The sequence below is a fragment of the Pongo abelii genome, chromosome 15 (assembly GCF_028885655.2).
Source record: "Pongo abelii isolate AG06213 chromosome 15, NHGRI_mPonAbe1-v2.0_pri, whole genome shotgun sequence".
Lineage (NCBI taxonomy): Eukaryota > Metazoa > Chordata > Mammalia > Primates > Hominidae > Pongo > Pongo abelii.
In genome coordinates, this window is record NC_072000.2 from 58,881,312 (window position 1) to 58,903,203 (window position 21,892).

The 21,892-nt window shown below is 40.9% G+C and overlaps 1 protein-coding gene across 1 annotated transcript in view; it reads right to left on the bottom strand.

Moving 5' to 3' along the window:
* Positions 1 to 10,539: 10,539 nt before the first annotated feature.
* The window catches only part of GCH1 (GTP cyclohydrolase 1), a 61,513-nt gene continuing 50,160 nt past the window's right edge, over positions 10,540 to 21,892 (bottom strand). The window contains exons 4-6 of the mRNA XM_002824758.6: positions 15,631 to 15,662; positions 14,318 to 14,402; positions 10,540 to 12,668 (exon numbers count right to left, since the gene is read on the bottom strand). Of these exons, the coding sequence (XP_002824804.2) occupies positions 12,542 to 12,668; positions 14,318 to 14,402; positions 15,631 to 15,662 (244 nt within the window). The 3' untranslated portion in view covers positions 10,540 to 12,541. The remainder of the gene's footprint in view (positions 12,669 to 14,317; positions 14,403 to 15,630; positions 15,663 to 21,892) is intronic.

Genomic DNA, 21,892 nt, shown 5'->3' on the forward strand with positions numbered 1-21,892 from the left:
TTCCATCCTGTAGGTTGTCAGTTTACTCTGTTGATAGTTTTGTTTTTTTGTTTGTTTGTTTTTTGCTGTGCAGAAGCTCTTTAATTAGCTCCTACTTGTCCATTTTTGTTTTTGTTGCAATTGCTTTTGAGAATGTAGTCGTAAATTCTTTTCCAAGGCTGATGTCCAGAATGGGGTTTCCTAGGTTTTCTTCCAGGATTCTTATAGTTTGAGGTCTTACATCTAAATCGTTAATACATCTTGAGCTAATTTTTTTTTTTTTTGAGATAGAGTTTTGCTCTTGTTGCCCAGGCTGGAGTGCAATGGCGCGATCTCTGCTCACTGCAACCTCTGCCTCCCAGGTTCAAGCAATTCTCCTGCCTCAGACTCCCGAGTAGCTGGGATTACAGGCATGCACCACCACGCCCAGCTAATTTTGTATTTTCAGCAGAGACGGGGTTTCTGTTGGTCAGGCTGGTCTCGAACTCCCGACCTCAGGTTATCTGCCTGTCTCAGCCTCCCAAAGTGCTGGGATTACAGGCGTGAGCCACGGCGCCTGGCCAGTGGAGCTAATTTTTATACGTGGTAAAAGATAGGGGTCGAGTTTCATTCTATTTATGGCTGTACAGCTATCCCAGCACAATTTATTGTACAGAGATTCTGTTCCTCGTTGCTTGTTTTGGTTGACTTTGTTAAAGATCAGATGGCTGTAGGTGTGCAGCTTTATTTCCGGGTTCTCTATTCTGTTTCATTGGTCTATGTGCCTGTTTTTTTGTTTGTTTGTTTGTTTCATTTTGTTTTTTTGAGAGAGGGTCTCACTCCCATTGCCTAGGCTGGAGTGCAGTGGTGTGATCACAGCTCACTGCAGCCTTGACTTCCCAGTCTCAGGTGATTCTCCCACCTCAGCCTCCTGAGTAGCTGGGATCACAGGCGTGCACCACCACACCCAGCTACTTTTTTGTATTTTTCATAGTGACGGGGTTTTACCATGTTGCCCAGGCTGGAATCATGTGATCTCCCCACCTCAACCTCCCAAAGTGCTGGGATTACAGGCATGAGCCACCGTGCCTGGCTATGTGTCTGTTTTTGTATCATACCATACAGTTTTGGCTACTGTAATCTTATAACATAGTTTGAAGTCAAGTAATGCCTCTGGTCTTGTTCTTTTTGCTTAGGATTGCTTTGGCTATTTGGACTCTTTTTTGGTTCCATATAAATTTTGGCATAGTTTTTCTAGTTCTGTGAAAAATGGCATTGGTAGCTTGATAAGAATAGTGTTGACTCCATAGATTGCTTTGGGCAGTATGGCCATTTTAACAATATTGATTCTTCCGAACCATGGGCATGGGATGTTTTTCCACTTGTTTGTGTCATCTATGATTTCTTTCATCAGTGTTTTGCAGTTCTCCTTATAGAGGTCTTTCATCTCCTTAGTTAGATGTATTCCTAGGTATTTTATTTTTTGTGGCTGTTGTAAATACAATTGCATTCTTGATTTGGCTCTCAGCTTTAACATTACTGGTGTACAGAAATGCTACCAATTTGTGTTCATCGATTTTGTATCCTGAAACTTTACTCAAGTCGTTTATCAGTTCCAGGAGCCTTTTAGTGGAGTCTTTATGGTTTTCTAGGTATAGAGTAATATTGTCAGTGAAGATATAAATTGACTTCTTCTTTTCCTACTTGCCTGTCTTTTATTTCTTTCTCTTGCTTGATTGCTCTAGCTAGGACTTCCAGGACCCTAAAAATTGCAACCAAAACTTCATGTGATCATTTTGTATACTTTGGGTTTAGAGCTAATAAACAAGAGCTTTCTTATGACAAACAATGCTGCAATGAATAATCTTGTATACAAATGTCACCTTCACACACACACACACACACACACATATATATATATATATATATATACACACACATCTAGAGGATAAATTCCCCCAAAGAATTACTGGGGCAAAGGATATAGGCATTTATTGTTGTTTTAAATAGCAAATATATATATACAGGGTCTTTTATAATCTGATCTTCTTTGTTTATACTCTATGACTTCTAGATCTAAAATGTGCACAACTACATGGCTAAAATTCAATTGCGTCTTCCATGTATCATGTGTGTTAACTTTTCCAGGCTAAATGAGAATTGATTTATTATAAACTGTATTTCTGACTGAAGTACCTCCCATTCTATGTTTGCCTGAGGACAGAGCCTTCTAATTCTACCTGTCATCTACCACTCTACCCCCACTCTGTTTCTATCCACTCTATTCCAGGTTCATCCTCCATACTGCTGTTTATAATCACCTCAATTCCAACTTCAGTAATGCTCTACCTTTAGCAAAAATGATGGCTTATAACGAAAAGCAGGTCCACAGTGACTTCACTTCAGACCAGGAAGAATTCTGACCCCACAAAGGGAGCCAGCCTAAATGCCAGGGTGGCATGGGTTACCTGGACCACTGCCAAGCCGAAGGAATATGCTCATTTCTCAGAGAGAGATATTGAGATGGCCCCTTCTCTCAGAGATCACCTCTACCTAAAGAAAATAAAATTATTTTTCATTGAACTGTACTTAAAAATACCTTTTAGAAATAACTTTAGCAAAATCTTCCAGTCTGCTCTTAGCCAGAAAACCCTATTAAGCAAAATACAACTGTCTCAACCCCACAAGTAGTGTTCCTGAAAGTTAGTACCAGCTTTGTTAAAGATAGAAGGCTGTATGCTTCTTGCATTTGGCAGGGTTCGTAATTTATTTTCACTGAAAACAATGTTTTGAAGTATTGGACAAGCAGAGAAATGAAAGAAACATCTGCCTCATTTCTTCTAGGAGAATATTTGCAATACACTTTGAGGCCAAATTTGACAATACACGTATTAAAAGACTTTAACAGAAAGCTAGACAGTGAAAATATTGGCCACCTAGTAATATATTTTTTAAATGATACTCAATGCTGGCAGGGTAGTATGAATTAGTTATATCTTGCTAGACAGAAATTTGGAATATGTATTGAGAGTCTTTTTGGCTGGGTGCAGTGGCTCATGCTTGTAATCCCAGCACTTTGGGAGGCCGGAGGCAGGCAGATCACTTGAGGGCAGGAGTTTGAGACCAGCCTGGCTAATATGGTGAAACCCCATCTCTACTAAAAATACAAAAATTAGCCAGCTGTGGTGGTGCACGCATGTAATCCCAGCTACTCCGGGAGGCTGAGGCACAAGAATCGCTTGACCTTGGGAGGTGGAGGTTGCAGTAAGCTGAGATCGTGCCACTGCACTCCAGCCTGGGTGACAGAGGGAGACACCGTCTCAAAAAAAAAAAAAAAAGTCTTTTTAAAATGTGAAGGGGCTGAGGGTGAGTGGTGTGGTTATAGTAAGGCAATGCGATAGATCTGTGGTATTGGAACTGTCAGCATCTTGACTATGGTGGTCAAGATCTGTACATTGCAAAGAAATGTACACAGACCTGTACATTGCAAAGAAATTAATCACACATGCAAGTGAGTACAAGCAAAACTGGACAAATCAGAATGAGATTGGTGTATTATATCAATGTCAATATCCTGGCTGTGATATTGCAGCATTGTTTGGCTAAATGTTAGCACTGGGGAAAACCCAGCAAAGTACAGAAGTGAACTCTGTGTAGTATTTCTTACAACTGTATGTAAATCTACAATTATCTCAATACAAGTTTCCATGTAAAACTGTGAATCTGCCAAGATAAGTGAGGTGCAAAGTTACCCCTAGGTAAGAGAAAAAATTAATTTGTGTGCTACAAAATTTTAGGTGTAAGACAGTTACAATATGAGGACAGTTGCACCGCACAGGGCCAGGGCAGGGGGTTGTAAATAGCCCACCTAAGTCTGTCCACTGTTACTTAGAGAGGGGAAGACAGAAAGACAGGTGACTTTTTTGTCCCAATAAATCTATACCTAAAAGCCTACCCTTTGGAAATAGAGATGTCCACTGTAGTGTTATTTTTAATAAAGAAAAAACTGGAAACAACATAACAGCTCATCATTATGAAAATAATCAATACATGTGATATTTATACCATGGAATATCATGTAGCCATTTAAACAAAGATACAAGATAAGGGAGGGAATGACTATGAGGACTTTAGAGTATCCAAAGTATTACAGATAGTTACACAGAATAAGGAGGGGCAAATGGAAGAAAACATATCAAAGTGAACTCTAGGAAGAAATGTAAGGCAATCTGGGAAAAGGTAAATGCAGAATATCATATGATATCAAGTAATGGTTGTAACTTTGGGGAGGGATGTGATAATGTGCAGGGATTTTATTTAAGTCCTTACCCCTTATCCATTAGTGATACATAGTGAAATAAATACTGATGAAATGATAGACTGTCTGGATGGATTTGCTTTAAATACTCCAGAAGCATCCAGATATTATTTGCACAATTTTAAAAGCAAGTAAAATAAAACAAATGTCAACAGTAGTTATTTCCTGAACTATGCAATTGGGTAACTGGTCTTTTTATTTATAAAAAAATAAAAAGACTGTTTTCTAAGGTTTTTTCCTTTTTTTGGAGATAGAGTCTTTCTCTGTTGCCCAGGCTAGAGTTCAGTGGCACAATTTCGGCTCACTGCAACCTCCACCTCCCGCGTTCAAGCGATTCTTCTGCCTCAGCCTCCTGAGTAGGTGGGACTACAGGTGCCTGCCACCACGCCCAGATAATTTTTGTATTTTTAATAGAGATGGGGTTTCACCATGTTGGCCAGGCTGGTCTCGAACTCCTGACCTCAGGTGATCTGCCTGCCTCAGTCTCCCAAAGTGCTGGGATTACAAGTGTAACCCATTGTGCCTGGCCATTTTCTAAGTTTTCTATGATTAACAAGTATAAAAAAATGAGATGGAGGAGGAAAAAAGTAGGATATGTTTAGAGATATCAGACCAGAGAAATAAGTTATTTATACACAGGCAATTGCAACAGTGATTATATTAATCTGGAGACAGTCCCTTTTAAGGGACAATTTACCTTTAGACTTATCAGCTGAGTGGTTGCAGATGCCCTTAACCAGGGACGATAGAAACGATTGTTCGCAGAGTGATCCACACAGCTGTTCTCCTGCCCAAATTGCCTGGGAAGGAGCTACTGGCTTCCTGATGGGTTCTGTGGGTCTGAATTTTTGTATCTTAGGCTAGTCATTCTCAACTGAGGGAGCCCACCAGAATAAACAAGAGCAATTTTCTTTTTTAAAACTATAATTACAAATACTGAATAGTTCCTCACAGGGTACAGAAACATTGTCTAAAATTTCCCTAGGTGATTTGGATAGGCACACATGGCCAATAGTTCCTCACTTAAATAAACGTGTGTGTGTGTGTGTTTGTGTGTGTTTGTGTGTGTAAATATGCCTTAAATATTTAAGTATATGTAATAAAGTGGTAAAGTGGGCTGGGTGCAGTGGCTCATGCCTGTAATCCCAGCACTTTGGGAGGCTGAGGCAGGCGGATCACCTGAGGTTGGGAGTTCGAGACCAGCCTGGCCAACATGGTAAAACCCAGTCTCAACTGAAAATACAAAGTAAGCCGGGTGTCGTGGTGCATGCCTGTAATCCCAGCTACTTGGGAGGCTGAGGCGGGAGAATTACTTGAACCTGGGAGGCAGAGGTTGTGGTGGGCCGAGATTGCGCCATTGCACTCCAGCCTGAGCAACAAGAGCAAAATCTCCGTCTCAAAATAAACAAGCAAACAAAAAAATGGTAAAGTGGTGGCTTTGGGGAAAAGAACTGGGCAGCTGGGGATGGAAAGGGAGAGAGACTTTTCACGGCATATCCTTTTGTGCTTAAGTGCATGTATTACCTATTCAAATAACGTGAAAAGTGAAAGAAAAAAACAAATTTTAAAAGAGCCTCTGCTTGAAACACTGTTTGCCAGAATCTGCTTTTCTTTTGCTAAAGTGGTCAAAGTTCTGTAAAGAGGACACATTTTTCTTTTGCAGACGATTTTGCTAAAAAAAAAAAAAAAATCAGAGAAAGCATCTAATGACTTTGAAAGGACACCAGAAATAAACATAATGGATTTTACATTCTGATAGTTACACAAACTCCTCACCAGTTTAGAGTTACACCTTCTACCATTAGGAAGTATATAAAGTCAGCCTACATGCAGGAGACAAAGATTTTCATTCTGCCATAAAAGTAAAGAATTTCATTAAATATCTCTGATGATAGCAGCTGCCTGGCTTACTTGGGAGCAGAGGTGAAGGTAAATGTTTCCTTAATTATTTTGTGATGTTTGAATTTTGTGCTAACCACAGAATTACCAGTTTTTTTATTTATCTTTTTAATTTGAGCATTTAAGACAGTGTGATTACATGGAACTACAAGGTGACCATCTCACACTCCTATAATACTCCCAGCAGCACCTTTGAGTTCAAAGGGCAAAGGTGATAGTATACATCTTCAAATATGTGGGGGCACAGAGTGACAGAGGGCACCTGGAAAAGATTAACCAGGCGCAATGGGGAGCCAGAGGTAACCTAAGGGGCTGGGCCCACTGGTTAACAGAAAGGTCAACAGAAGCAGAGTCCAGGGAGCAACATCAGCTCTTTAACCCAGTGTGGGTGACGCACGTCATTTGACCCTCCCTGACACCCAACTCACTTATAAAATGGAAATATTCAATTAGCTGGGCACGGTGGCATGCGTCTATAATCCCAGCTACTTGGGGGGCTGAGGCAGGAGGATCGCTTGAGCCAGGGAGGTAACGATTGCAGTAAGCTGTGATCATGCCACTGCACTCCAGGCTGAGCAACAACAGAGCAAGATCCTGTCTCAAAAAAAAAAAAAAAGAAAGAAAGAAAAGAAAATATATATTCTTCCTTATAACAAGTCTTCCAGATTCGGTGCTGGGTACACACACACACATACATACGCACACACACACAGAAAATCTGGAAGATTTGTTTTCCATCCCCCCAAACACTAAAATGCAGGAAACAAACTATGAGTTCTCAGAGCTCAGGGTTTCACGCTGATTTTAATGTCCTGTTTTGTGTGTGTTCTAGTTAAAAAGACAATGAGAATTCATTGTTGGCTTGTCTATACTTCAAGTGCACGTGATACTTTTTATTCATAATTATTTTTTAAATATATTAAATTTATATGGAAATTCTGTTATAGTCAAGTATTGACTCCACCAACCTCTTCATTAAGAGGTGATTCTGACAACTGTTAAGCAAGAGAAGGTCAGCTAAGATTTGGATAAGACTTCAAATACTCCTTGATCACATGCAAATCAACTTTGAGAAATGAGACTTCAGGCAAGATTAGTTGTCTTGGGCCGGGCACAGTGGCTCAGCACTTTGAGCTGAGTGTAGTCTCAGCACTTTGGGAGGCCAAGGCGGGCGGATCACTTGAGGTCAGGAGTTCGAGACCAGCCTGACCAACAGGGTGAAACCCTGTCTCTACTAAAAATACAAAAATTAGCTGGGCGTGGTGGGGGGCGTCTTTAATCCGCTACTCAGGAGGCTGAGGCAGGAGAATTGCTTGAACCAGGAGGTGAAGGTTGCAGTGAGCCAAGATCATGCCACCGTACTCTAGCCTGGGCGACAGAGCGAGACTCCATCTCCAAAAAAAAAGAGAGTGAAAGAAAGATTAGTTGTCTCTAATTGGTTAAAGGTACTTGAAAGTTTAAAGGTACAAACTGAAACAGTCAGGGTGCTTCCTCTCTCTGGTTGGACTTGTTCAATCTGCAAATGGAAATTCCTTTAAAATTTCCCAAATTGAGAGGAGCAGAAGCCACTGTGTGGGTCCACAGGAGACTATAATCTATTCAGATACAGATGTCAAAGGCTGTTCTTCCCAAGCAATCAGGAACGCAGTTGAGGCTGGCAGCAGTGAAGCCAAAGAGAGACAGAGACCAAAACCCACCTCCAGACAAAAATGGTTGAGCAGCTGCTAGCCCAATGACCAGATGACCAATATGGACCAATACTTCTGAGGTCCCTGAGAGAACCAGAATGGTTTTAAACTGATTTTTATTACTAGCTTTTCTTTTTTTTTTTAATTCGGTTTATCCCTCCTGGTTTTAGAAGTAAAATGTCCTTGCAAAGAGAAAAGTTTCCATAAAGAATTTTATCAGTCTAGATAGAATGACTGTAAAAATTATCACTACACATATAATGGGAAACTCCACAAAAAAACAAATTAGAAAAAAAATCTCATTTATTTGTCAGTACATTTTTGAATGTGAAAGGATCCAGGAAAAGGAGGAAGAATCAAAAATCCATTCTAAAGTCCGGGAAAATCAATAGCCTGAGAGGAAGTTGTACATACACACACCCAGGCATTTCATCACAGGACTCCCTCCACACAACCTTCCCAATGCTCACCGGCAGGCAAACCACATTTCTCTGGGCAGCACAGTCAGTTCCAGATTGAAAGGATTTCTCAAAAGGTCAGAGTTGTGGACATATTGCTCAAAACAAACAGGAGAATGTAGAAATAAGAGGAAAAGTGGATAGGTGCATTAGGGCTGTGTAATGCAGGTGCCAGGAGTTATCCTACCAGGACCCACAAGCAAGTCATAGCAGCACTGCTAGGGAGGGAATAAAGGGAGCTGCTTAAATGCAAGACGCGATGTGTCTTCCTTCACCACCCTTTGTCGGCCAGAGCCTGATATTCATACTCAGGATGTCATGAAAATGTAACTGATGAGGTCGGGGAGCCGCGGGGGAAGAAACCCAAGTACTCCTACTGTCCAACCCAATGGAATTCCCCATGGGTAGGCCCTCAAAGTGATGCCAATTACTGTGAGATTCATTTTTTTCACTTCTGTAATAACCTTTCCACCTTAACCAAAATCTTGGCAGCCAAGGAATCCACCAAGCTGAAGCCAAAGGCAACATGTTTTAAAATGGAAGCCTTGCCCAAAAACGACACACTCAGAAAAAAGCAATGAATTATATTCTGTACCTGGGGAATGGCTCTAAGTTACAAAGCCAAGGAGAGCTATGTTCCAGTTAAAAGCCAGACAGAACCAGACCAAGCTGGGCTGCCCAGGAGTAGGGGTTTAGAGACGTGGAGAAGTGTTGTGGCAAAGAACCCTTCTTTTCCCTGTTTAGCTGGAGTTTGACCTCATTTGGACAGCCACAGACATTCCAGCAACCAGACAGTTCCTGGAATAAACACGGGGCTTCTCCAAAACAAGTGACCAGATAAATTTTAAGGAAAACAGAGGAGGGAGTAGGAAGAGAACATATAAGATTCTTAAGAGACTTAAATCAACCTGTTGCAATGTGTGGATCTCGTTTGTACCTTGATTCAAATAAACTACTAAAAACTACACAACAGTAGGGGAAAATCTAGATATTTGAATTGACACTAATTTTTAGTGTGATAATGGATGTATTTGATCATATATTTCTTTACCTGACTCCACTTTATTTAGATAATCTGAAATATTTATGGATGAAATAATGCCTGGGATTTGCTTTGCAATAATCTGGTCAGATGGGTATAGAGGAAAACAAGATGGCGCCATTGAGTTGAGACTTCTTGAAGCTGGGTGATTAGTACACAGGGTTTCATGTGCTCGTCTCTCTACTGATGTGCATGTTTTATTTTCTGTAACAAAAATTAAAAGAAGGCAAGGGCCTCTGGGAGGGTGGGGAGTCAGGTACTCACACTTCCCCTTGATCTCTTGAGACTTCTTCTTCTCTCCATCAGCAGGAGGACCCATGCCTGTGATGGTGAATCCAGGTGCTCTGTTTTGACAGAAATGCTTCTTGAAAACCTTTCATGTCTGCAACTGCTCTTCCACTAAGTGAAAAGGAACTTGGCCAATCAATCTTCAGTGACAAAACTCAGAAGCAGCAACTCGGGCTTAGCTGAGCAGCTCATCGTTTTATTGACACCTATGAGTGGTGGTTCTAGGAATGTTTTATGCCAGTAAGCATTCCTACTTTGATAAGATTTGCTACCCAACGGTCTACAGGGTCCTGCAAGGAGCAGCAGGCCCCAGTACTTGGACATGCTGGCCACCGGTGAGGGCAGGGGCGGCCTCTACCTATGGGGAGCACGGAATGGGGAGCAGACCATTAGCAAGAGGGAAAGGAGGTTGTTGGGCATGGGACAGAAGAGCAGCACAAAACCCCTTGCACTAACTGGAAGTTTTGCCCTGGGCAGGCTCTTCTTAGAAGAGGGAAGGAAACCCTCTTCCACTCCCTGCCCCAGCCTACTCTTCCTTCCCCAACAGCTCCCACGTAGGAAACAGTGCCAGTTCCCAGGGGGCTGAAGTTACCTACCGAGCATTAAGACAACAGGGACATGAGGGCCACTCAGATTCCTGACTCTTATCCCAGACCTCCTCCTCCCATTACCTCAAGACAGTGAGGACGGTAAGACTCCAACCAAATACCAAGGAGAAACTGTCAGAACCTGGGGTTACTCCGTACTATAATGGAGATTAGTATTCAAATAGCTTGATGGCTGGGAGAAGCCCTTATGATGTCTTTGCTGAAACAGAATACAGCCAAAATAATCAAGTTATTTAAATATTTATAGTGGTGGTTGAAAAAGAAACAACTTTCACAAGAACAAAGTTACAATACTTTAATAATTTAAATAGGACCAACTTCAGGAACATACATACACATACATAAAATTAAACAATTTAATTTTGAACAGTGTATTGAAATACATCAAATTCTTTAAAATCTCCCAAATGGACTCAAGATCATGGATATGAAAAGGTAATTTTGAAGTACTAGAGACTAGAGTAAAACAGACAAAGTCATTACTTTGCATTTACTAATAAGACAACAGCCTGTGGATACATTAGACCTTTATAAGAACACTTCTAGGAAATGTTAGAACGAGTCATTAAAAAGGAATATAAATGAGTTCATAAAGATAAATGTATAGCTAACAATTTCTTTGGTCCTCGAAGTCACACTTGTTTTTACTTTAAAATGCCAAACATGAGTTGAGTGCTCAGAATTCTACCTATAAATGTCTAAATATTAAGCAGGCTAATGTTTATACTGGGCTAGATTTAAAAAGGTACTCAAGCCAACCATCACTGTACTTAAATTCCAGAAAGAAAAAGCTAGGAAATAGACAGAAGTAGAGAGGAATGGAAAAAAACAAAAAAACCCAATACCTCTGCCATCTTGCCCCATCATAGCCCAAATAGCATCAAAGTGGCAGAGATGGGACTAAAGTTAAAGCAAGCATCAAAGTTATTACTTTTAGGGTAATGGGATGAATTTGAAGAGCACTATGTCAACCAAATAATAAACTTCATAGAATAACTGTGTTTGTGTTTCTGTGGAGGAGTTGCGGTTTTGTTTGTTTTAATTTGGCCCACGCTGCCCCAATGGAGGAAAGTTTAAGATAATCATTAATAAGGCAACAGCTTCCAGGATTAAAATACCTATACCACCTATACGGAGTTACAATGAGGACAAGACCCACGTAGACCACAAAGGAAACCGGGACCAGAAGCTTCCAGTGCATTTTCACAGATCATTGGTATGATAAGCTTTGGTTAGAACGTTGGACACAGCTCATAATGTCTTCCACCGTCATTCATTCTGTGCTCTTTCAGGTGCGTGGAAGCTATGGTTCTGCAGACCTGAAAATGATGGGCACTCTCAAATGTTTCTGGAAATACTTAGAAAAATATCTTATAAGGTTAGAAAAAAGAAGACGAAGAAACATTTTGAGGCATCTACATGGATCACACAAAGGAAACTCTCAATAAACCTATAAAGTTAAAACTGAGATGACTAGTTATTTGCAGTGTGAGTACTAAGTCTCATAAAATAATGGCTTTTTTAAAAAGGCAAAAGTATCTACACTCTAAATGATATTCTTTATCAAGGCACAGAGAGTTAAATGTCTAAATCCCTGTATGTTGACATGAGAATACACTCGTAAACAACACCAGGAACTAATTCCCTATTCTTGAATTTAAAAAAACAATAGAAGGTAGAAATGTGCCTTTTTAACTCACAGTGAAATCAAAAACATAGACATTCCACCACCTTCCCTTGGTGACTAACATTACAACTGCTAAAAATATATTTTTAAATGTCACTGGTGGTTTAATAAACATGACCAAAGTGGAGTCTGTTGAACTTGAATTCACAGAGCAATACCGCACTAAATATTTTAGCACTTTCAACACTACACCACGTTTATTGGAGGAAGAAAAAAACAGTATACTGGGCCCAGTTCCCTCTCATTCCCAATGCTCCTATGCTTATGAGTCAAATTACTGTACTATTTGAAAAAACTACACTAATTCTTCTCCCTTCCCAGGCCCCTCTGGTTATCTGGCAGTGGTTTTGTGCATGTACTTACACTATTAGCAGTTCACTTTAATATTGCCACAAAAAAGGTGGCAAGAAGAAAGTAGAGGGCTCAACCCTTTATTATATTTATTTGACTTCCTAGAAATAATTTTAAATGTAATTAGTGACAAGGAATAAAGTTCACATCTGTAACAATTGAAAATGGAATGTACAAACAAGACCAGACAGACAGACAAGGCTACTGGCAGTATGATCGGCAACCAACGCACACACACTGAAGCTCAGCTCCTAATGAGAGTCAGGAACTCTTCCCGAGTCTTTGGATCCTCCCGGAACACACCCAACATCGTGCTGGTCACAGTTTTGCTGTTCATTTTCTGTACACCTCGCATTACCATACACATGTGTCTACAAAATAAGGCAACACAGGTTGTTTAAAGGAGTAGACAGCTGCTGGTTTGGTTTTTAAAAGCAGGCCTAAAGATTAAATCTCAGCTCACAGTTACCAAGTATATTGAAATATCCCTTCTTACACAAATGTTATCTATTAGGTTCATGCAAAAGTAACTGCGGTTCTTGCTTTTGAACGTAATGGCAAAAACTGCAATTATCTTTGCAGCAACCTAAACTTTTTGTTCTTGAAGTTGTCTTGCAACTTTTATTCTTATCAGTAGTTGATCCTTAAAGCATCCAAAAAGGGGAAAAATGGAATTTTCTTCTGGGGTGAAAGTAATATAAAAGGTCTACAGAGTTACTTAACTTCTAGATCAAAAGAAAGTCAGAATTCTCACTTGCTCTGCCTTCAGAACCAAGAGAGCACTATGCCAGCCTAGGTGTTCAGATAAATCCTCAAGTATACTGGTGTCACCAGGCAGAATTCAGATAATGGTGACCAGAGATCCTGTCTGAGCAACCTGGTGACATTAGATACCAGACATAGAACAGAGTTCACACCATGTCACAGAACACATATGAACTTTGTCCACACAATAGCTGCAATTCTCTTAACTCATCCTACCTTAAAGAAATGTACCAATTCTTGGCTTTATTTTTTAAATGTGTGACAAAATATTAGAAAAACTCGGCTTGGAGCAAGAGAGAGCTAAAGAAGAAATCAAGAGAAGACATAAAATCAAGAAGACATAAAATCAAGAGAAGACATAAAAATCGCTATTGGCGCAGTGGCTCACACCTGTAATCTCAGTATTTTGGGAGGCTGAGGTGGGCAGATCACTTGAAGTCAGGAGTTTGAGATCCCCAGCCTGGCCAACATGGTGAAATCCCATCTCTACTAAATACAAAAATTAGCTGGGTGTAGTGGTGGGCACCTGTAATCCCAGCTATTTGGGAGGCTGAGGCAGGAGAATTGCTTGAACCTGGGAGGCAGAGGTTGCAGTGAGCTGAGATCACGCCATTGCACTCCAGCCTGGGTGACACAGCAAGACCCTGTCTTGAGCATTTTAAAAAAATGGCGATTGAGCTGGGCGCAGTGGCTCATGCCTGTAATCCTAGCACTTTGGGAGGACGTGGCGGGTGGATCACGAGGTCAGGAGTTCGAGACCAGCCTGGCCGACGTGATGAAACCCCATCTCTACTAAATATACAAAAATTAGCCGGGCATGGTAACACACACCTGTGGTCCCAGCTACTCGGGAGGCTGAGGCAGGAGAATCGCTTGAACTCGGGAGGTGGAGGTTGCAGTGAGCCGAGATTGCACCACTGCACTCCAGCCTGGGCGACAGAGACTCCGTCTCAAAAAAAAAAAAAAAAAAAAAAGGCTATTGATTGTGCAAATCTCTATACCTGAGCTTATAACTCCCTATGCCTCCACAAGCCCCATCCTACCCTCAAAAATATACTTCTCTCATACTCTATTCCTATATCAGTAACACAGTAAATGAAAGTGGTAAAAGAGTTTTAGGCTCAGGGATGGAAATCTACAGTTATCATGTCAGTTGTGTGGCATCACCTGGTGCTACAAAATATGAGAAGCACTAAATAGCAAGATCACTTCTAGTGCACCATTATGACGTTACTAAAGGCAGATGCAGACTTACGTTGCTTCAACCACTACCCCGACTCCAGCAGGCCGCAAGGCTTCCGTGATTGCTACAGCAATTTGTTTCGTAAGGCGCTCCTGAACTGTGGATGTGATAAGGAGCTCAGTTTGAGAGTCTGACACAAACAGCTGGAAGCTTTTTCTGTCTCTAGAACATTTGAAATCTTAAAACAGACTTCTGTGAGATTTAAGAGCCAAGACACACCAGCTTTTACCAGTCTGCTTTGTCTGCTGACTGGGCCACAGAGAGGCCCGGATTCAACTCCCTCACCTGAAGTACAGGGCTAAAGAGATCTCAGAACCCCCTAAAGCCCTCCAGCATCACTGCGGGAAGGAATTAGACTAGCAATTATCTCATACCTGTGCAGTAAGAACAATACAGTACTGGTTACCAAGCACCTCCATGGAGGTAAAGTAGTGCAGCAAATAAATAGCCTGCAACAGGGTTAACAAAGGGGCTGCAGTCCAATCATTGAATTGTGCTTAGAGCAATGTTGAAAACCAACAATTTAACCTAAATAATATAGTTCCTGTCCTGAATAAAATGACTTGTCTTTTAATTCATACAGGAGTATTCATTGCAGCACTGCATCTATTTGAAAACTGATGAAACCCCCCAATGTCTATAGAGCAGGTATAGGTTACGCCAAGCCGTGGCATATACAGTAGAATTACAGACAGCCACCAGAATGAATGAGATAGTTACATGGATGTGGTAAAAATGTTTAAGATTTGTTAAATGAAAAAACGCAGGGAAAAAAGCAAGGCTGATTATGTATAAAATGAGCCCATTTTTGTTTAAACATAATCCAAATAAATTGATTTGAAAATGTAGGTATATGCATGAAAATGTGAAGGAATGTGCAAATACAACAGTGATTTCTTCTGGAAGCTTGAAACAGTAGACTTTTTATAGTCCTAAGAGGTTTTACGTTTTTATAAGTCATACTTATCACACTTGTAATAAAACAAAAAATACTTTTTGTGTAGGAAAAATGTTTTCTGTAGCTAGGCACATTGGCTCATGCCTGTAATCCCAGCACTTTGGGAGGCCAAGGTGGGTGGATCACCTGAGGTCGGAAGTTCAAGACCAGCCTGATCAATATGGTGAAACACCGTCTCTACTAGAAATACAAAAATTAGCCAAGGCATGGTGATGCACTCTTATAATCCCAGCTACTTGGAAGGCTGAGGCTGCAGTGAGCCGAGACTGCACCACTGTACTCCAGCCTGGGTGACAGAGCAAGACTCTGTCTCAAAAATGAAAAAAAAAAGAAAAATGTTTTGTTAATAAAGATTTTTAAAGCTTACCTTGTAGTCTTCTACTATAGATTTCTACAATCCTAGAAAAGAAAGAATTGTTTTAGTTAATCACAAATCATTTGAAGTAAAATTGATAAGGCTTCCTCATAAAACAAAAAGGACATTGTTGAAGCAACAGTGGGCTGCAGGAGGAAATAAAGCTTATGGCAAGATGACAGAAAGATACAAGTACCACAGGGAGACGTAGTCTAAAGTCAACTTGATTGGATTGAAGGATGTAAAGTATTGTTCCTGGGTATGTCTGTGAGGGTGTTGCCAAAGGAGATTAACATTTGAGTCAGTGGGCTGGGAAAGGCAGACCCACACTTAATCTGGGTGGGCACAATCTCATCAGCTGCCAGCGAATACAAAGCAGGCAGAAATACATGAAAAGGCAAGAGTGGCCTAGCCTCCCAGCCTACATCTTTCTCCAATGCTGGCTGCTTCCTGCCCTCAAACATCAGACTCCAAGTTCTTCAGTTTTGAGACTCGGACTGGCTCTCCTTGCTCCTCAAGCTTGCAGACAGCCTATTGTGGGACCCTGCGATCATGTAAGTCAATACTTAATAAACTCCCCTTTATATATATATATATATCCTATTAGTTCTATCCCTCTAGGGAACCCTGACTAATACAGAAGACCACCAACCACTACAGAGTGGTGCTTCCTGGTGTCCCCAGAAAGAAAATTAATGAGTCTCCAACTGTGACGTTCACTTAGGAAAAACACAGAGATAAGTAACAAAATTTTAAAGTTCCAAGTCATCAATTTTAGATCATGTCTCAAGCGCTCTGATTAATCATATTGTTTTATCAGAGCTTCAAATTCAAGTTAAAAATAAAAAGACTATTTGTTAATTAATAGCACACCATGGTCAACTACTATACCAACTAAACCTATTAGGGGAATCAGATTGGAACTTATTAGACTTCTTCAGACACCTCTTCATAAGATAGGTTTATGTAAGCGCTTAGTATGATTAACCCCCAAGAAATAGAAGCCTCCTGATCTTAACTTATAGCACAATCTGTCAAGTGATAAATTTTCCTTTTTTTTTTTTTGAGATGGAGTCTTGTTCTTGCCGTCCAGGCTGGAGTGCAATGGCATGATCTTGGCTCACTGCAACCTCTGCCTCCTGGGTTCAAGAGATTCTCCTGCCTCAGCTTCCTGAGTAGCTGGGACTATAGGTGCCCGCCACCATGCTCGGCTAATTTTTGTATTTTTAGTAGAGACAGGGTTTCGCCATGTTGGCCAGGCTGGTCTCGAACTTCTGACCTCGTGATCTGCCCACCACAGCCTCCCAAAATGCTAGGATTACAGGCGTGAGCCACTGTGCCCAGCCAGAATTTTCCCCTTTCAACATCTTTCATTCTATTTATGAAATGTAAAGATGACCACGTGACTTATCCATTTGAAGATGACTATTCACACTGAGGACCTTTTCTTTAAATTCATGGCCTTCTGATCATGAATTTAGACTCAATTTATGGTTCACCTCCCTATGAGGCATTTCATGGCTCTTCCCCCAACTACGCGTCTCAGAACCGACAACTTGCTCCTTTATACCCATTACAGCCACCAAAGTCAGTAACAGGTCTGCCACCCCGTTTACCACTCAGCCCAGAGCTCCCTGAAGGCAGAAGCCATCCTAGCTCTCTTCATGCCCCCAGCAGTAGTTACTAGGATATTGAAGAAATATATTAATAGCTATATTCTATTGGTATTTTGAACAAAACCTTAGAAAGGAATGGTTTTTAAGCTCCTAGATAGGAGGTATGTCATATTTCTTATTAGGTCAAATTTCTGTATATATTACTTCTGATAGTTTTTCAGGTGATTAGTTTGTCATATACGTAGGAGATGCCATTGATTTTAAAGTTGGTAATGTTTTCCTTCTCGTATTCACCATTCTTTTTCTGGAGTAGAACTTCAGGTGCCACACTAGACAGTAGTGGTAACACTGGGCACCCATGTTTTGCTCCACACTTCAACAGGAATGCCTCTAGGATTTCACTACCACCCACAGTGTCTGCCTGCTTCTGGCAGACAGCTGCTCTCATGGCAGGAGGAACATTCCCATAGATTTTTACTGAGTGCCTACTATGTATGTGATTATATGGTGAACATGCTCTCTGTGCTCTGAGAGCTTATTATTTCTAAACCCTAGTTTATTAGTTTTCTTTTTCAAGTGAGGAGTAAATGTGAAACCTAACACATCTTTTCAGCATGTCATGCAGCTTCCCTAGATTTAAAAAAAAAAATCTTTATTTTGCTGTCATTCTTGAAAGATAATTTGTTGAGAGACATTCGCTGGGAACGCAATTCTAGTTTGACACTGATATCTATCTGCCCTTCAGTATTGCTGTTGGCAAACCAATTCAGTGTAACTGCTGTTGCCTTTTAGATAATCGATATTTCTTTCTGTGGCTGCTTTTATATTAACTATATTTTATAAGTATACGCTGCAATTTACTATGTTTTACCCAAGTAGGGATTAAATTTGACTTATTTGGAATTTATTAGGCTTTCTGAAGACCGATATTTTGCATGTGTTCTAGAAACTTTTTTAGCCATTATCTTCTCTAACATTGCATCTAGCACACTGCCTCTGTTATCTCCAGGAATTTCAATTAAGGGCATATTATACCCTCCCAGTCTTCCATGTTTCTTAAATTCTCATTCATATTTTCTACCTGTCTTTGTGTTGCATTCAGCACAATTTCTTTAGACCTTTCTTCCCAATCACTGTATTTAATCTATGTCTAATCTATTTAATGAGTATATTGGACTTCAGTTTCATTTTTCTAATTTCTAAAAGTTATATTTCATCCTCTTTCCAATCTGCCTGGCTAATTCTGCAAGTTTCTTATCCCTTTGTCAATTTTTTTTTGTTTGTTTTTTGGCACGGAGTCTTGCTCTGTTGCCCGGGCTGGAGTGCAGCAGCACAATCCTAGCTCATTGGAACCTCCACCTCCCACATTCAAGCAATTCTCTGCCTCAGCTTCCCAAGTAGCTGGGATTACAGGTGCCTGCCACCACACCCAGCTAATTTTTGTATTTTTAGTAGAGACAGGGTTTCACCATGTTGGCCAGGCCAGTCTTGAACTCCTGACCTCATGATCCACCTGCCTTGGCCTCCCAAAGTGCTGGGATTAAAGGTGTGAGCCACCGTGCCCGGTCTCCTTTGTCAATTTTTTTATATATATAGTAGGTCCTTTTTTTTTTTTTTTTTTTTTCCCGAGACAGAGTCTCCCTCTTGTCACCCAGGCTGGAGTGCAATGGTGCAATCTCAGCTCACTGCAACCTCTGCCTCCCTGGTTCGAGCATTTCTCCTGCCTCAGCCTCCCAAGTAGCTGGGATTAGAGGCACCCGCCACCACATCCAGCTAATTTGTTTTTTTTTTTAATGATTATTATACTTTAAGTTCTAGGGTACATGTGCACAACTTGCAGGTTTGTTACATATGTATACAAGTGCCACGTTGGTGTGCTGCACTCATTAACTCATCACTTACATTAGGTATATCTCCTAATGTTATCCCTCCCCCCTCCCCCCACCCCACGACAGGCCCCAGTGTGTGTTCCCCACCCTGTGCTGTGTCCAAGTGTTCTCATTGTTCAATTGTCACCTATGAGTGAGAACATGCAGTGTTTGGTTTTCTGTCCTTGCGATAGTTTGCTCAGAATGATGGTTTCCAGCTTCATCCATGTCCCTACAAAGGACATGAACTCATCCTTTGTTATGGCTGCATAGTATTCCATGGTGTATAAGTGCCACATTTTCTTAATCCAGTCTATCACTGATGGACATCTGGGTTGGTTCCAAGTCTTTGCTATTGTGAAAAGTGCTGCAATAAACATATGTGTGCATGTGCTGGAGGCATCACACTACCTGACTTCAAACTATACTACAAGGCTACAGTAACCAAAATAGCATGGTACTGGCACCAAAACAGAGATATAGACTATTGGAACAGAACAGAGCCCTCAGAAATAATACCACACATCTACAACCATCTGATCTTTGACAAACCTGACAAAAACAAGAAATGCAGAAAACATAAACGGTGCTGGGAAAACTGGCTAGCCATATGTAGAAAGCTGAAACTGGATCCCTTCCTTACACCTTATACAAAAAATTAATTCAAGATGGATTAAACACTTAAATATTAGACCTAAAACCATAAAAACCCTAGAAGAAAACCTAGACAATACCATTCAGGACATAGGCATGGGCAATGACTTCATGACTAAAACACCAAAAGCAATGGCAACAAAAGCCAAAATTGACAGATGGGATCTAATTAAACTAAAGAGCTTCTGCACAGCGAAAGAAACTACCATCAGAGTAAACAGGCAACCTACAGAATGGGAGAAAATTTTTATGATCTACCCATCTGACAAAGGGCTAATATCCAGAATCTACAACGAACTTAAACAAATTTACAAGAAAAAATCAAACAACCCCATCAAAAAGTGGGCAAAGGATATGAACAGACACTTCTCAAAAGAAGACATTTATGCAGCCAACAGACACATGAAAAAATGCTCATCATCACTGGCCATCAGAGAAATGCAAATCAAAACCACAATGAGATACCATCTTACACCAGTTAGAATGGCGATTATTAAAAAGTCAGGAAACAACAGGTGCTGGAGAGGATGTGGGGAAATAGGAACACTTTTACACTGTGGGTGGGACTGTAAACTAGTTCAACCATTGTGGAAGATGGTGTGGCGATTCCTCACGGATCTAGAACTAGAAATACCATTTGACCCAGCCATCCCATTACTGGGTATATAACCAAAGGATTATAAATCATGCTGCTATAAAGACACATGCACACACATGTTTATTGTGGCACTACTCACAATAGTAATTTTTGTATTTTTAGTAGAGATGGTGTTTCACCATGTTGGCCAGGCTGGTCTTGAACTACTGACCTCAGGTGATCTGCCCACCTCGGCCTCCCAAAGTGCTGAGATTAAAGGCGTGAGCCACTGCGCCCAGCCTATTTTTTAATATATAGTAAGTCCTTGCTCAAGGTCGACAGGTTCTCGGAATCTATGACTTTACTAAAACACTGAGAACAAAACAAATTTTACCCTAGGCTAATTGATATAATAAGAGTTAAGCTCCTACAGCATATTTCTGGTCACAAAATCGTCAACAAACTTCCAAATAAACACAAAAACACTTGTAATATTAAACACTAAAATAAATGTGAGCGATACATACATTTAAGAAAGATTAATGGAACAATATTGATTCCCTCAATTATTCCAGTTCAAGGTCTCAAGTGGCTGGAGCTTTTCCCAGCAGTTCAGGGTACAAGGCAGGAAGTGACCCTGGACAGGACACTATCCCATCACAGGGCACACACATCCACCTACTCTCACTCAGACTGGGACCACTCAGATCAGATACGCCAAATGACCTAACGTGTGCATCTTTGGAATGTGGGAGGAAACTGAAGCACCTGGAGAAAACTCACAGATGTGGGAGAAAACATGCAAACTCCACACAGACAGTGGGTCCCAGCGAGAAAATTTTTTTTTCTCAATCATAATGAAATGACATTGAATGAAACAACATTATTCCAGGACTGCTATATGCCACTTTGCCTGAAGTCATTTCGCTTCAAGTTGCAGTCTCCAAGAACCCATCGACAACGTAAAGTGAGGACTTACTGTACTTGTTTTATATCCTATCTCTGATAACTCTACTATCTGCCCTCTTCCATCATGTTTGTCTGACTCGACTCATGGTACTCCTTGGAACTTCATCTTTGGGTATCCTTTCAAGCCTGGATAAAAGCGCATCAGAGAACTTGCACTAGTCTCTGCTAGCTGCCTGCAAGGATGCCTCTATGGGGACGTTTTATTTATTTTTATTTATTTATTTTTGAGACAGAGTTTTTGCTCTTGCCCAGGTTGGAGTGCAATGGTGCGATCTCAGCTCACTGCAACCTCCACTTCCCGGGTTCAAGCAATTCTCCTGCCTCAGCCTCCTGAGTAGCTGGGACTACAGGCGTGTGCCACCATGCCCAGCTAATTTTTTGTATTTTTAGTAGAGATGGGGTTTCACCATGCTGGTCAGGCTGGTCTCAAACTCCTGACCTCAGGTGACCCACCTGCCTCAGCCTCCCAAAGTGCTGGGATTATAGGCATGATCCACCATGCCCGGCCTTATGGGGTCGTTTGAAACTAAATTATTCCATTTGATTTTTTGAAGGCCACACAGGTAGTACTAATTCTGATCCCAAACTTT